The sequence below is a fragment of the Geotrypetes seraphini genome, chromosome 6 (genome assembly GCF_902459505.1).
Source record: "Geotrypetes seraphini chromosome 6, aGeoSer1.1, whole genome shotgun sequence".
Taxonomy (NCBI): domain Eukaryota; kingdom Metazoa; phylum Chordata; class Amphibia; order Gymnophiona; family Dermophiidae; genus Geotrypetes; species Geotrypetes seraphini.
In genome coordinates this window covers 26,429,080-26,444,027 of record NC_047089.1, presented here as the reverse complement: position 1 = coordinate 26,444,027, position 14,948 = coordinate 26,429,080, and the positions used below count along the sequence as shown (strand labels likewise).

The 14,948-nt window shown below is 41.0% G+C and overlaps 1 protein-coding gene across 7 annotated transcripts in view; it reads right to left on the bottom strand.

The window, feature by feature from the left end:
* The window catches only part of FAT3 (FAT atypical cadherin 3), a 669,400-nt gene that overhangs the window by 328,631 nt on the left and 325,821 nt on the right, over positions 1-14,948 (bottom strand). For all 7 annotated transcript variants that reach the window (XM_033948992.1, XM_033948995.1, XM_033948996.1 and 4 more), the window contains exon 3: positions 13,644-13,958. In XM_033948992.1, coding sequence (XP_033804883.1) covers positions 13,644-13,958 — 315 coding nt within the window. The remainder of the gene's footprint in view (positions 1-13,643; positions 13,959-14,948) is intronic.

Genomic DNA, 14,948 nt, shown 5'->3' with positions numbered 1-14,948 from the left:
CCGGTTACAGAATCACGGCTTTGGAGAATCCCTGACACTCAGCTGATGGGGGAGGGGGGAATTTCCCTGCTGCGGTCTAGGCAAAGATAAGCGGTAGAAATGTGGGCCAGGGTTTCCCAGGCCTACATTTCAGCTGCCTATCATGACATGATTCGCGGTTGGGTAGCCACTTTAGACTGCCTAATGCAACTTTGGTGGTTGGCCACGCCTACTTTGGCACTCCGTGGCATAAAGCGGCTTCCTAGCCATGATTCCAGCAGCCATTTCAGTTGCCTTTTATTTAGGTATTGGTAGATGCTTCAACCCATTTCTGACCATTAGCTGGGCCCTACTGACGCCTAAATTTAGACACTGGTTATAGAATTTCCCCCTTATTGTATTAAGTTTAGTGGGATTTTAGGTATTTCTTGTAAACTTCTGTTGTCCCTACACTTGCACTACTGCTGGTCATTTACAGTCTTCAGTCAGCAGAGGATAGAGAAACTCCACTGCAGGGCTGCCCAAGTCCGGTCCTCGAGATCTACTGGCAGGCCTGGTTTTCAGGATATCCACAATGAATATGCACGAGAGAGATTTGCCTGCACTGCCTTCTTGGTATGCAAATCTCTCTCATGCATGTTCATTGTGGATATCCTGAAAACCTGGCCTGCCAGTAGATCTCGAGGACCGGACTTGGGCAGCCCTGCTCCACTGGATCCTTCAACATTCCTTAACTCTGTACAGCTCTGTTTGCACTTGCACTATTGTTTGAAATGCCCCTAATAATTATATACCAACTCATATTTATGGAAAAGGTATACTGTGTAGTGATAAAGATGTCTTTTACAAAGCAATTAAAAACTTATTTGTTTGTGAAAGTTTTTTGTTCGTTTGTTTTTTACTAAGTATTGGTGCTAAGCCTATTTCATAGTTTGCTTTGAGCAAACTTTTATTAATTGAATGCTGTTTTTTTAAGCAGATGTGCTATGGGTTGGGGGAACTGGAAGAGAAATGTTGTTGTTATAATATGTCTGAATATATTTGATTATGTATGTTTTCACTGTAATCCGCTTAGGCGTGAAGCGGAGAAGAACTTTTTAAAAATAAATAAATATTTGCTATCGCGTAGTTCATAATTTAGTTAAATCCATCTCCATTATTTCCTTTAAAAAACTGATGTGACAAGCAGTAATTTTGTATACCTTCCCACCTCAACAGATATACATATTCTCTTTATAATATTTTCATTAACCTACCAAAATAGCTGCCAAGGTTAAAGGTGTTTAATTGCTGGTATATGCTAATCAGTCACAGTAATATTCTCTAACACACAGCTGCTGCCAGAAACATTAGAAATGAAATCCTTGGTGGGAAAATAGAGGCATCCTCCCTCCCCCCGCAGCTCATTCTCCCTTATCTGCCAAAATAGAAATGCTATCTTTCATAAAAGTTATTAATTTCATGCCATGTGGCTAAATTGCACATCAACTGAAGGAATACACCTGTTATACCTAGATAAAAGATTAAGGGACTGGAGACGAAGCAATGGTCACAGATATTATTGCAACAGTACAATTAAACTCCCTGCACTGTAAAATATGTTAATGGATTACAAAAAGCTTGCATGGCAGGAAAATCTGCTCATTTTAACATGGCTTAAGAATTTTAATTCAAATTTAATAGTGGAGTAAGCTTTATTATCTTAGTTTTATTCATAAACACTGTCATTACTCTTAAAGAGTTTGTTTATCCATTGCTTAAACAATTCAAATTACTGCAACTTTATTTTTTTTATCTAAATTTACAAAGTCCATCGTGAAAGCTTGAATTTTGAAGCTAGACCACATTTGACAGAGAATAAAAGGAGAAAGCAATATCCCAAATTAGAAACACACACTCATGAAACAAAAAGACTCAAATATTACATTATCTTTTTTCCAATCATTGCCTTTTCACCCATTCAAAGTCTCATTTTTGCATTCAAGTTCCATTTCTTTCATGCTTTTAAACTTGTAAAATTATCATTACAAAATGGAAGAAAGAGATAATTCTACACATGTTGCACTTGAATTACTACTGTATAATACAAAAGCTTCCATTCTGTGGTGGCCATTTTTTTTTTTTTAAATTTATGAAACAACTTTATTAAAGATTCATGCAAAGACAAACAATGTTGAAGTTGAGTATCCAGAAAACTAAAGTGATGTGTGTTGGGAGGGCACTTGGGAATGATAGATACCGGTTCCCACTTAACCTGTTAGGTACAATCCTACCAGTTGTAACAGAGGCAAAGTATCTGGGAGTTCTGGTAGGCTCAGGCCTGACTTTTAGAGGTTATGTCTAAGCAATGATTTGGAACATATACTTTAAATTACGGATGATGAGTAATCTTAGACCATACTTATTTAGTAGTACTGAGCTGCTCCTCTTTCCTTCTAAACCCTCTGCTCCTCTTCCTCCTTTCTCCATCTCTGTAAATAATACTGTCATTGTTCCAGTCTCCTCTGCTCACAACCTTGGAGTGGTCTTCGATTCTGACCTCTCATTTTCTACGTATATCCAACAAGCTGCTAAGACCTGTCGCTCCTATCTCTTCAATATCACCAAAATTTGCCCCTTCCTCTCTGAGCACACTACCCGGACCCTTGTTCAAGCTCTCGTAACCTCACTCTTAGATTACTGCAATCTACTCCTAACTGGTATCCCTCAGTGTTGCCTCTCCCCCTTGCAATCTGTGCAAAACTCTGCTGCGCGACTCATCTTCTAATAACCTCGTTAAGCTCATGTCACCCCTCTCCTTAAATTACTTCACTGGCTCCCTATCTGCCATCGCATACAGTTCAAAATCTTATTGCTGACCTACAAGTGTGTTCATTCTGCTGCCCCTCAATATCTCTCCTCGCTTCTCTCTCCTTATTCACCTCCCAGAGAACTCCGTTCCTCAGATAAGTCACTCTTAGCGTTACCCTTCTCCTCCACTGCCAATTCCAAACTTCGTTCCTTTCATCTAGCTGCCCCCTATGCCTGGAATAAATAACTCGAGTTTGTCCGTCAAGCCCCTTCCCTTGTTTAAAAAACAGACTGACAACCCACCTTTTTGATATAGCTTTCAATCCTTAACCCTACTCCTCTCCCCTCCAACCCAGCCCGCTGATTAACCGTTCCCCTTAACTGTATCCATGACATCCTGTTTGTCTGTCTTGCCTGTTTAGATTGTAAGCTCTTTCAAGCAGAGACTGTTTTCTTACTCTTTGTGACTCTGTGCATCGCTGCGTGCATCTGGTAGCGCTATGGAAGTAATTAATAGTAGTACTTTCGGACTGTTTTGCAAACAGTTGTACTATCAAGCCTCGATTATTGTAACCTGGTACTTTTAGGTTTACCCGCTTCGGCCTTGTGTGTGCCCTGCAAGTTGCACAAAATTCAATAGTCAGGACACTATTCCGGCTGAGGATGCATGAACATGTGTCGGAATGCTATGCCAACTTATATTAGTCAAAATTGAATTATAGGGATTGCTATAAACTGTTGTTATTGGCTTATCTTTGTGTGCACAACTTAGCGCCCAAATATTTGAGGGAGAGGATTCTACCACATATTCCGCCCCGTCAGTTGCGTTCGGTAGATCTTTGGATTTATATATTCCAACTGAAACTGAGGTTGAAGGTGTCTAGGAACGGTACATTCTCATGTATAGGTCCCAGGGAATGGAACGAGCTTCCATTGTACATCCATCAGCAGAATAATTTGGTTTCAAATTACAGGCCTATTTCTTTGATTAATGTAGATGGTTATTACAGGTAAAGCCTGTGTTAGATAAATACAAAAGCCGTCTTTTATTTATCCTGACAGCAATAGCTATTCAAATGATCACGAGAAACTGGAAATGTCATGACAGACTTAATTACACATTTTGGTGGACAAGTGTGTGTAACACATACAAATATGAAAGAATGAACGCGGAACGCTTGGGTTTTAGTAATGCATTTAATCAAATATTGAGCCCGTTGACTGCATAGTAATGTATTTTTCTTTCTTAGATTTCCTTATACATCCAGGGTGGGGGAGAGGGGAGGGAAGGATATTTTGAGGAGTTAATTATTTGAGTATAATGCTATATAAATAATATGATTTAATGTATTCATAATTACATTACATAATTACATTACATTACATAATTACATAATCTCTATGTAAAGATCAATATCCAAGCGACCGAAATGCAAGGGACCTGGGGAGAGGAAGAAGCGATATGGATTGCTCTGAAAAGAGAAGATGGAACTTCTATCTACGTGGGTGTAGTCTACAGACCTCCGACTCAATCGCAGCAAATTGATAAGGATCTGATTGTGGATATCCAAAAGTTTGGAAGGAAAGAGGAGGTTCTGCTGTTGGGAGATTTCAACCTGCCGGATGCGGACTGGAATGTTCCGTCTGCGGAATCGGAAAGAAGTAGGGAGATTGTGGATGCCTTTCAAGAGGCTCTGCTCAGACAAATGGTGACGGAACCCACAAGGGAAAAAGCGATATTGGATCTGGTCCTCACAAATGGAGAGAGTATCTCTAATGTTCGAGTGGGTGCTCACCTGGGTAGTAGCGATCATCAAACGGTTTGGTTTGATATAACGGCTAAAGTGGAGAGCGGCCGCACGATACTTAAAGTCCTAGATTTCAAACGTACGGACTTTAATGCAATGGGAAAGTACCTGAAGAAAGAGCTGTTAGGATGGGAGGACATAAGAGAAGTGGAAAGACAGTGGTCTAAGCTGAAAGGAGCGATAAAAATGGCTACGGACCTTTATGTGAAGAAAATCAATAAAAACAAAAGAAAAAGGAAGCCGATATGGTTCTCCAACCTAGTGGCTGAGAAAATAAAGGCGAAAGAGTTGGCGTTCATGAAATATAAAAAAACCCAAGAAGAGGAGAGCAGAAAGGACTACAGGGAGAAACTGAAAGAAGCCAAGAGAGAGATACGTTTGGCGAAGGCACAGGCGGAAGAACAAATGGCTAAAAATGTAAAAAAGGGAGATAAAAATTTTTTCAGATATATTAGTGAAAGGAGGAAGATAAAAAATGGAATTGCTAGGCTAAAAGATGCTGGGAACAAATATGTGGAGAGTGATGAGGAGAAAGCAAATGTGCTAAACAAATACTTCTGTTCTGTGTTCACAGAAGAAAATCCTGGAGAAGGACAGAGATTGTCCGGCAAAGTTACACGAGAAAATGGAGTAGATTCTGCGCCGTTCACAGAGGAGGGTGTTTATGAGCAACTTGAAAAACTGAAGGTGGACAAAGCGATGGGACCAGACGGGATCCATCCCAGGATACTAAGGGAACTCAGAGAGGTTCTGGCGAGTCCTATTAAAGACTTGTTCAACAAATCTCTGGAGACGGGAGTGATTCCTGGGGATTGGAGGAGAGCGGATGTGGTCCCTATTCATAAAAGTGGTCACAGGGATGAAGCAGGAAACTACAGGCCGGTGAGCCTCACTTCAGTTGTTGGAAAAATAATGGAAGTGTTGCTGAAAGAAAGGATAGTGTATTTCCTTGAAACTAATGGGTTACAGGATCCGAGGCAACATGGCTTTACAAAAGGTAAATCGTGCCAAACGAACCTGATTGAATTTTTTGATTGGGTGACCAGAGAGCTGGATCGAGGACATATGCTAGATGTAATTTATTTGGATTTCAGCAAAGCCTTTGATACAGTTCCTCATAGGAGGCTGTTGAACAAACTTGAAGGGCTGAAGTTAGGACCCAAAGTGGTGAACTGGGTCAGAAACTGGCTGTCGGACAGACGCCAGAGGGTGGTGGTTAATGGAAGTCGCTCGAAGGAAGGAAAGGTGACTAGTGGAGTCCCTCAGGGTTCGGTGCTGGGGCCAATCCTGTTCAATATGTATGTAAGTGACATTGCTGAAGGGTTAGAAGGTAAAGTGTGCCTTTTTGCAGATGATACCAAGATTTGTAACAGAGTAGACACCGAAGAGGGAGTGGAAAATATGAAAAAGGATCTGCAAAAGTTAGAGGAATGGTCTAATGCCTGGCAACTAAAATTCAATGCAAAGAAATGCAGAGTAATGCATTTGGGGATTAATAATAGGAAGGAACCGTATATGCTGGGAGGAGAGAAGCTGATATGCACGGACGGGGAGAGGGACCTTGGGGTGATAGTGTCCGAAGATCTAAAGGCGAAAAAACAGTGTGACAAAGCAGTGGCTGCTGCCAGAAGGATTCTGGGCTGTATAAAGAGAGGCGTAGTCAGTAGAAGGAAGAAGGTGTTGATGCCCCTGTACAGGTCATTGGTGAGGCCCCACTTGGAGTATTGTGTTCAGTTTTGGAGACCGTATCTAGCGAAAGACGTAAGAAGACTTGAGGCGGTCCAGAGGAGGGCGACGAAAATGATAGGAGGCTTGCACCAGAAGACATATGAGGAGAGACTGGAAGCCCTGAATATGTATACCCTAGAGGAAAGGAGAGACAGGGGAGATATGATTCAGACGTTCAAATACTTAAAGGGTATTAACGTAGAACAAAATCTTTTCCAGAGAAAGGAAAATGGTAAAACCAGAGGACATAATTTGAGGTTGAGGGGTAGTAGATTCAGGGGCAATGTTAGGAAATTCTACTTTACGGAGAGGGTGGTGGATGCCTGGAATGCGCTCCCGAGTGAGGTGGTGGAGAGTAAAACTGTGACTGAGTTCAAAGAAGCGTGGGATGAACACAGAAGATTTAGAATCAGAAAATAACATTAAAGATTGAACTAGGCCAGTTACTGGGCAGACTTGTACGGTCTGTGTCTGTGTATGGCCGTTTGGAGGAGGATGGGCAGGGGAGGGCTTCAATGGCTGGGAGGGTGTAGATGGGCTGGAGTAAGTCTTAACAGAGATTTTGGCAGTTGGAACCCAAGCACAGTACCGGGTAAAGCTTTGGATTCTCGCCCAGAAATAGCTAAGAAGAAAAAAAAAAAAAAAAAAAATTTTAAATTGAATCAGGTTGGGCAGACTGGATGGACCATTCGGGTCTTTATCTGCCGTCATCTACTATGTTACTATGTTACTATAATTGAGAGGGGGCGGGGGAAATGGTTGTTTTTGCTATTCTATTTGTGTATTGTGGTGCATTTTATATAATCTTCTGTTATATTATTTGTAATGCACTGTTAAAGTTTGAAAAACAATAAAGAATTTATAAAAAAAATAAAAAAAAGAATAATTTGCAGAATTTAAAAAAAATTATTGAAAAGACACCTTTATTGCAAAATGAAGTGTGGAACTTGAATTTTGAACTTTGAATTGAGTGAGGTGGGATGGTCGCTTAAGGGGTTATTTCATTGTGATTGTTTTTGTATATGTGTTGCTATGATGGATTATGTATGTATTTTATTGTGACCCGCTGTGGGAAAGGCAGGATACAAATAAATAAACTATAATGTCAATATAAAACCACAAATGCAGGAGAAGTCAACAGTAGCCAGGACCTGAACATAATAATGAACATAATGGTCCCCATAACATATTGTTATGACTAGATACCTTTCTACACTGAAAGTATAATTATAATAATGGGAAGGGGGTGATATATAGTTATATTATAGGTTTAATCAATATTTATGAATATAACACTTGTATGATATTTTTGATTACAATATTTGTAGAAAGGGAAGGTGGGGGAGGGGGTTAATTTATGTATTTAAGATGATAATTGAAAGAATTTCAAGTGATGTGTATGATTCAATTGATGTAATATTGTACACTTGATGTAAAATGAAAAAATGAATAAAGAACTGAAAAAAAAAAGAACATAATAATAATAATAATAACTTTATTCTTCTATACCGCCACAATCTTGCGACTTCTAGGCGGTTTACAGTCAAGAGAGCTGGACATTCAGCGAGTTACAATATAAGACACAACGGGGTCCTTTTACTAAGGCGTGCTAACCGATTTACCGTGCCCTAAATCAATTAGTGCGCGCCTTAGCAAAAGGATCCCCACATTTGTAGGGGCTAATTTTATAACAAGATGTGAACAGTCCAAAAAGGCACCTATTTCATGCTGGCAACATCAGCCTGTATTTGCCTTTATAAAACAGACTCCTATAATAAACCCTAGCAGTGCAGGTGTCATCTGGCACACATTTACACCTGTTCCAAAGAGGGTGTAAATGTGTGCATATGCTCTATGCATCGACAAATGCATCTCACATAATATGTGCACACATCACAACTATGTTCCAAACAAGGCTCCTGGGAACACCAAAACATGCATTCAGCAACACAATTTTATGAGACTGTTTTGTGTATAAAACCATGGTTTCCATGTGGAAAAAGCTCTATAAAAGTACAACTCTGATGACCGTGATGCCGTAGCTGGGGGAATTGAGTGAAAACATGTGGGCGAGAGGGGTCAGGATGGGTTATTGGAGAAAAACTAATGGGGGACATTGAATTACATTGTCCTATTTTGTTTAATATTATTGCTATTACTGATGTTGCTCAGGTGTGTTTTACACTGCCACGTGATGTACGAATACTGATCTATTTAGGTATGGGAGAATCGTAGTTACATGAAAGGTAGCCGCCAGAAATGTAGGCCAGGATTTTAAAGGCCTACATTTCTGGTGCCTACCCTTCACAAGAATTGCGTCTACGGAAGCATTTAACAGCACCTAAGGCCACTTTTGACATTAGCCATGCCTACAGTGGCTGTAGGCACCACAAGGTGTTGGGACAATGGTGCCTCTGTTTTTTAACAGCATTTTAATTGGTTTTTAATTAGTGCAGTCAATTACTGCACCAATTGAACCAATTAGAACAATTAAGTTAGGCGCCTAACTTACGTTACCATTTAGAGAATTTGGGCCTCCAGGTCTATGTTTCACCTTGTGCTCATACCTGAGCTGAAAAAGGGTTTTCCTAAAAAGGATATGAGAAACTATATTGTGTTAAGTATAACACTTCAGAAATAGAATTTGGATCTGGGTTGTTATCTATTTAATATCAATCTCTTTATAATTTGCCCTTGTTCAAAAATGTACTTGAAAGGGCTTGGACAACCCCACCCCCCCAGGTGAACAAATGGGATACCTATGTGGGATCCCTACGAGGTCATGCCAAGGGTTAGGGTCACTAGGACTGAATGAGCGGGTCAGTAGAGTGACAGTATAATTACAATTATTCTTTAGGGGGTCAGTAGATTTAAGAGGGTGGGTAAATAGTGTGGGCAGACTTGATGGGCTATGGCCCTTATCTGCCGTCATTTTTCTATGTTTCTATGTTTCTAATCTTCAGGTTTCATCACCTCAAACTCTAATGGGGGAGGATGTGGTAAGAGCGGATTGCGTAGCTGGTTTTAAGAAAGGTTTGTACAATTTCCTGGAGGAAAAGTCCATAGTCTGTTATTGAGAAAGACATGGGGGAAGCCACTGCTTGCCCTGGAATGGTAGCATAGAATATTGCTACTCCTTGGGTTTTGTCCAGGTACTAGGGACCTGGAGTGGTCACTGTGAGAATGGGCTACTGGGCTTGATGGACCTTTGGTGTGACCCAGTAAGGCTATTCTTATGCCACCTTCCCCCCCATTCGCTATATCAGTGAATAACACAATCATCCTCCCCGTCTCATCAGCTCTCAACCTTGGGGTTATTTTTCACTCGTCTCTCTCCTTCTCCTCGCATATCCAACAGATTTCCAAAACTTGTCGCTTCTTTCTCTATAATATTGCTAAAAATCCGTCCTTTCCTTTCCGAGCATGCTGCCAAGACCTTCATCCAAGCTCTCGTCACCTCTTGTCCGAATTACTGCAATGTACTTCTCGTGGGTCTACAGCTAAGCCATATCTCTCCCCTTCAATCTGTTCAAAATGCTGCTTATGCCTCATATTCCACCAGTCGTTATACTCATATTACTCAGGTTGCTTCACTGGCTCCCTCTCCGTCTCCACATACAATTCAAACTCCTCTCACTGACATTCAAGTATACTTGCTCTGCAGCTCCTCAGTATCTCTCCTCTCTTATTACTCCCTATACTCCCCCCTCCCGAGAACTCCATTCATTAAACAAGTCCTTCCTGTTGGTCCCTTTCTCCTCTATTGCCAATTCCCGTCTCTGTCCCTTCTATCTTGCTGCGCTGCAGCAAGTGCATTAAGAAATTGTAGATGTACGAGTTCTCATTGGCTCTATCTATATGCATGTTAAAATTTCCTAGTACGGTATTACAGTTTTGCGGGGTGATAAGTTAGTGCTCAGTATTAGCTTTGCCATAAAGTCTGTCATGATTCAATGCAGATCACGCTTGAAGTTAAGACAATAACTGAGATGCTATAAAATAATAATGAAAGTCTACAATCTGCATCTTAAAAAAATTAGCAAAGATGTCTTCAGGTTTTTTTTTTTTAATGAAACCTTAAGTAAGTCCACATTTTGGCTGCTTGGTATGGAAATAAAATAAATTGTTTGATCATAAAAAGAATCAAGATAGTGCTTTAAATTCATAACAGATGGAAACCGAATGGCTTAAGAGATTCTTGTTTCATGCTCTAGGAGGGAAAAAAAGCTGCATAGTACACATATACTGTACAGTAGGATGTGCCTAGATAGAACATGTCCCTTCCTTCTAACCTCCAACCACAAGAGGAGCTCTACTGCTTCCACAGCTGTCTTGCAAACACAAAGATGACAGAAATACAATTAAGCAGTGGAATTTGGTGTGGGCAAGGTGTAGTCAAGCAATTAACACAGCTAGCTTTAAAAAGGGATTCAATGAGTTCTTGGGGGGGGGAGGACGAATCCAGAAACCATTATTATACCCATGGGCATAGGAAAAATTCATCTCTGAGTAACAGCAATGAGAAATGGATCCAATTCTTGAGGTCCAGCTATGTATTTTTGATTTACATTGGTCCCTGCCAAAGACAGGATGCTGGGTTTCACAAGCCTTTGGTCTGACTCAGTATGAATCGTATGTTTGTAAGAGGAAATGGTTAGTCTTTTTTCCTTTCCCTGAATCCACTGTCTACAAACACTGTACATATAAATATATTATTTCAGAGAGGTATATACTATAAAAAGACAATGACAATGGCGGGGGGGGGGGAGGGGAAAGAATGATTAAATCCATGAGCTCTTTTTGTGCATACAAAAGCAGTAAATCAATACAGTAAATTACTAGGGAGCTCCACTGTGAAATTAACAGCAGAACAATTGAAGAATTTATGAGCCCATTCAATCTATTTTTATTACTGCATTATATTTACCGGGGTTTACTGTCCTCCTAGTTTTCCCAGATTTGCCCTATTTACCAACCTTGGCGGGTGAACAAGGTCACAATGCTTCTTCCTATTTGCTCTCTCTCTCTGAACTGTGACACTTGGGGTATATAAATTAAAATGCATGCTTAAGCACTGTTACTGGTACTCGCATGCACAGAACCACTCCTGCTTCAGAGAAGATCAACTCTGAGCTTTAATAATAATCATCATTTTTTTATTATTACTACCATGTGATGGTGTATCTTCCCTGCATGGCATTCTGTTATATTATCATTCTCAATAAAAGCACAGTTATCTTAAAAAATTAAATGGCTTGTGTGGTTGAAAGCCTATTTTAATGCATTATCAGTCTGAAAGAATAATTAAAAGGTCTTTGTCTAACACTGCATGGACCACGTTCTAATTTTAACTCGCAGGAAAGCCAATAATTCCAGATAACAAATGACTGGCAACCGTACCTATATTACAGTACTGATAACAAAACTAGCAGGAGAATTCATTATCCACATTACTTTGCTACCAACCTCAATAGTTATGACCTATTTCTATAGTTTAGTATACGTGGATAAGGAAACATTTTCAGAATAAAGTCGCTTCTTTCCACTGTCTTCCTGTGCGAGACTCTTTGAGAGCTCTGTTCTGGGTTCCTTTCTTTCTATTTAAGGTAGCTTTTCAAATATAGTTTCTTACATTGTTTTAGTAGATGATAAACACATCCTCCTTTGGTGACTGCACATCTCTGCTCATATTTTTTAACTATCCGCTCCCTCCCTTCCTTACGAATAACTGGCTATTTCCAGAGGCTAAGGAGAAACTATGGGCCCCTTTTTATTAAGGTGCGCTAACGTTTTTAGTGCGCGCTAAAGATTAGCGCGTGCAAACCACGCGCTAAACAAAAAATACTAATGCAAGCTCTATGGAGGCGTTAGCATTTAGCGCGCACGGCATTGAAGCGCGCGCTAAGCGTGCGCTAAAACCGCTAGCGCACCTTAGTAAAAGGAGCCCTATGTCTTAACGGATAATTTTCTTTTCTTTAGTCAGTGATACTTTTATGAACCAATGGGTGTTATTCCTTCCTACCAGCAGGTGGGGGTAGAGAAAACTGAATTCTGCCAGAGACATCACCAATGTAAGCTATGATGCTCTCTGGAACAATCCAGTATGCATTTGTCCAAGCAGTAGAAGGTCCCTTTGTAATGCGCCCATGCCCATCAACCACTGCAGCGGCAATGTTAATTAATCACACAAAAGACCACACACCTCACTACTCTGCATATACTAGGATAAAGCCATATCATGGGAACCCGTATGGCTGCCAATCACAAAATGAATTTCTCTCTCTCTTTTTTTTTTTTTAACCGTGCTGAGGTTTTGTTTTGCTGTCACTGACTAAAGAAAAGAAAATTTATCAGGTAAGACACTGCGCAGGAAGCCATATAGGATGTCAGTCCAAAAAGGTTGAGCCGGACTCCAAGCGAGAAGTCTATGAAGATTCAGAAGCTGCTAGACAGACGCAGCATGGAGTACGTAACCACCACAAATAGCAGCCTGAATGCTGGGGCCCCCACTGAAAAAGGCCAGGCAGAGCTGCTGTTCCACATACTTTTCATGGAGTTCCTTAAGACCAAGCTCCCTTGGACAGGTACCCTTGTGACCACCATAAACAAGGCATTTACAAAGAACATACAGAATATCAAAACAATACACAAAAACAAAGCACAAAACTGCTCCTGCATGTCCCACCCAATTTGCTGACACTACAACACTATTCCTATAGCAGGCTATGTAGGTGTATGCCAGTGCCTCACAAACTTTGCCAAGCCGTGGCACAATAAACGTGTTGGCCGCAGTTCGGGGCATTCGGAAGGGCGCGGACACTGACGTGATGATGTCATTATGTCGATGTCCATGCATGGGCGAAGGCCCTCTAATGGGGCCCTGAGCTGCCAGTAAAGGGGGGGGGGGTGCTGGAAGGGAGGACGCACAGAGAGAAGGAGAAGTGCTGGCGCCAGCTGACTGCCTACAGGACATTCCTCTCGCCACGAGAGACACATCCTGTAGGCAGTCATCCAATGCTTCTCCTCCTCGGCGTCTCGTGGCACACCTGGAATCTCGGGTGGCACACAGTTTGCAATACACTGGTACAGTATAATGCCACCCAATATCCAAACAAAAAGGGAACATATAGAGTTTCAGTTTGGTGCTGGACATACTCCTATAAGTGCTTTCTCAGTACTGGGCCAATAAATTTAATGGGCCAATAAGTTTACTGGAGAACACAATGGAAGAAATTAAAGTTTTTAAGAAGGATCTGCTGAAACTTATTGTCACTGCAACAAAGAACAGCGACACAAGAGCAAAGAGCCCATTTCAGAGCAGTAGCAGTGTTCGCCTACCTGTTTTAGGATTTATTGAGAAAAAGTTCTGTGGGTTGCCACTTGTGATCCTATACGTCAGTTTCTCACTTGAACCGGAATCGGGGTCCTGAGCCTGAATCTGAAGCACCGACACATCCTTGGGGGAATTTTCCATGACAACGGGATAATAGATGGGTTCTGAAGTCAAGGGTGCATTGTCATTCACGTCTTCAATTTCAATGTAGATGTCAATGGTAGAATAAAGTGGGACGACGCCACGGTCTATTGCATAGACAGTCAGCCAATATGATGATGTTGTCTCTCTGTCGAGCACATCTGCAGTACAGATAACGCCTGCAAGAGGACAAAGAAAGGACCATGAGAAACTAGAATGAGCTCTTAGCACACAAGCAAGAAGTCAACATTTCAATTTAGTATGGACAATATTTTGCAGTAATAAAATGAACCAAAAAAAAAAAAAAAAAAAGCACAAGATGAGACAAATATCTGCAAAATCAGAAAAGTTATCAAGGTTCCCAGACTTTATCAGGGACATCATGGTGCATGTAGATCCCATATCCTTCTCTATATTTTTCATTAACATTATGATCAAGTAAATGAAGGAAGGAAGCAAATCAAAACAATTGATCAGAATACATCCACTAAGCAGTGGCATACCTTGGATATGTGAACAACCCCCGCCCCGCTCCCCCCCCCCCCTTGGTATGCCACTGCCCGAGGAAGGGGATTTTGGTCTCCAAAAGTTATCAAAAAATGTATTAAAATTAATCCAATAAAAAGATTACCTTATTTCATTTTCTATTTATAAATGTTTATCAATACAGCTACAATAGTACTTTGTTCTAAAGCAAAAAAAAAAAAAAAATCTTTTTTTCTACCTTTGGCATCTCTGGTTTCTGCTTTCCTCATCTTCTCTTCACTTTCCATTCCATCCAGTGTCTTCCCTCTTTGTGTGTACCTTCCATTTTTTCTCTTTATGTCTCCACTCCCTACCTCGTGCTCTGGCATCTCTCCCTTCTCCTTTCTTTCCCTCCTTCCCACCCCAACTCACCCCATAGTCTGGCATATGCTTCCTTTCCCCCATGAACTGGGATCTGTCTCCTCTCTTCTCCTTACATCTCTCAGTCTGCCTCCATGTTCTTGCATCTCCTTTCTTTCCCCCCTTCCTTCCCAGTGGTCTGGCATCTTCTTTCCTTCCCTACCCATGCCCTGGCATCTCTTTTCTCTCCTTTCCTTCCATCTCTCCCTCCTCCTCCATATTCTAGTATCGCCTCTCTTTTCTTTCCCTCCCTCTCTCCCTGGTATGACATCTCTGTCATCTTC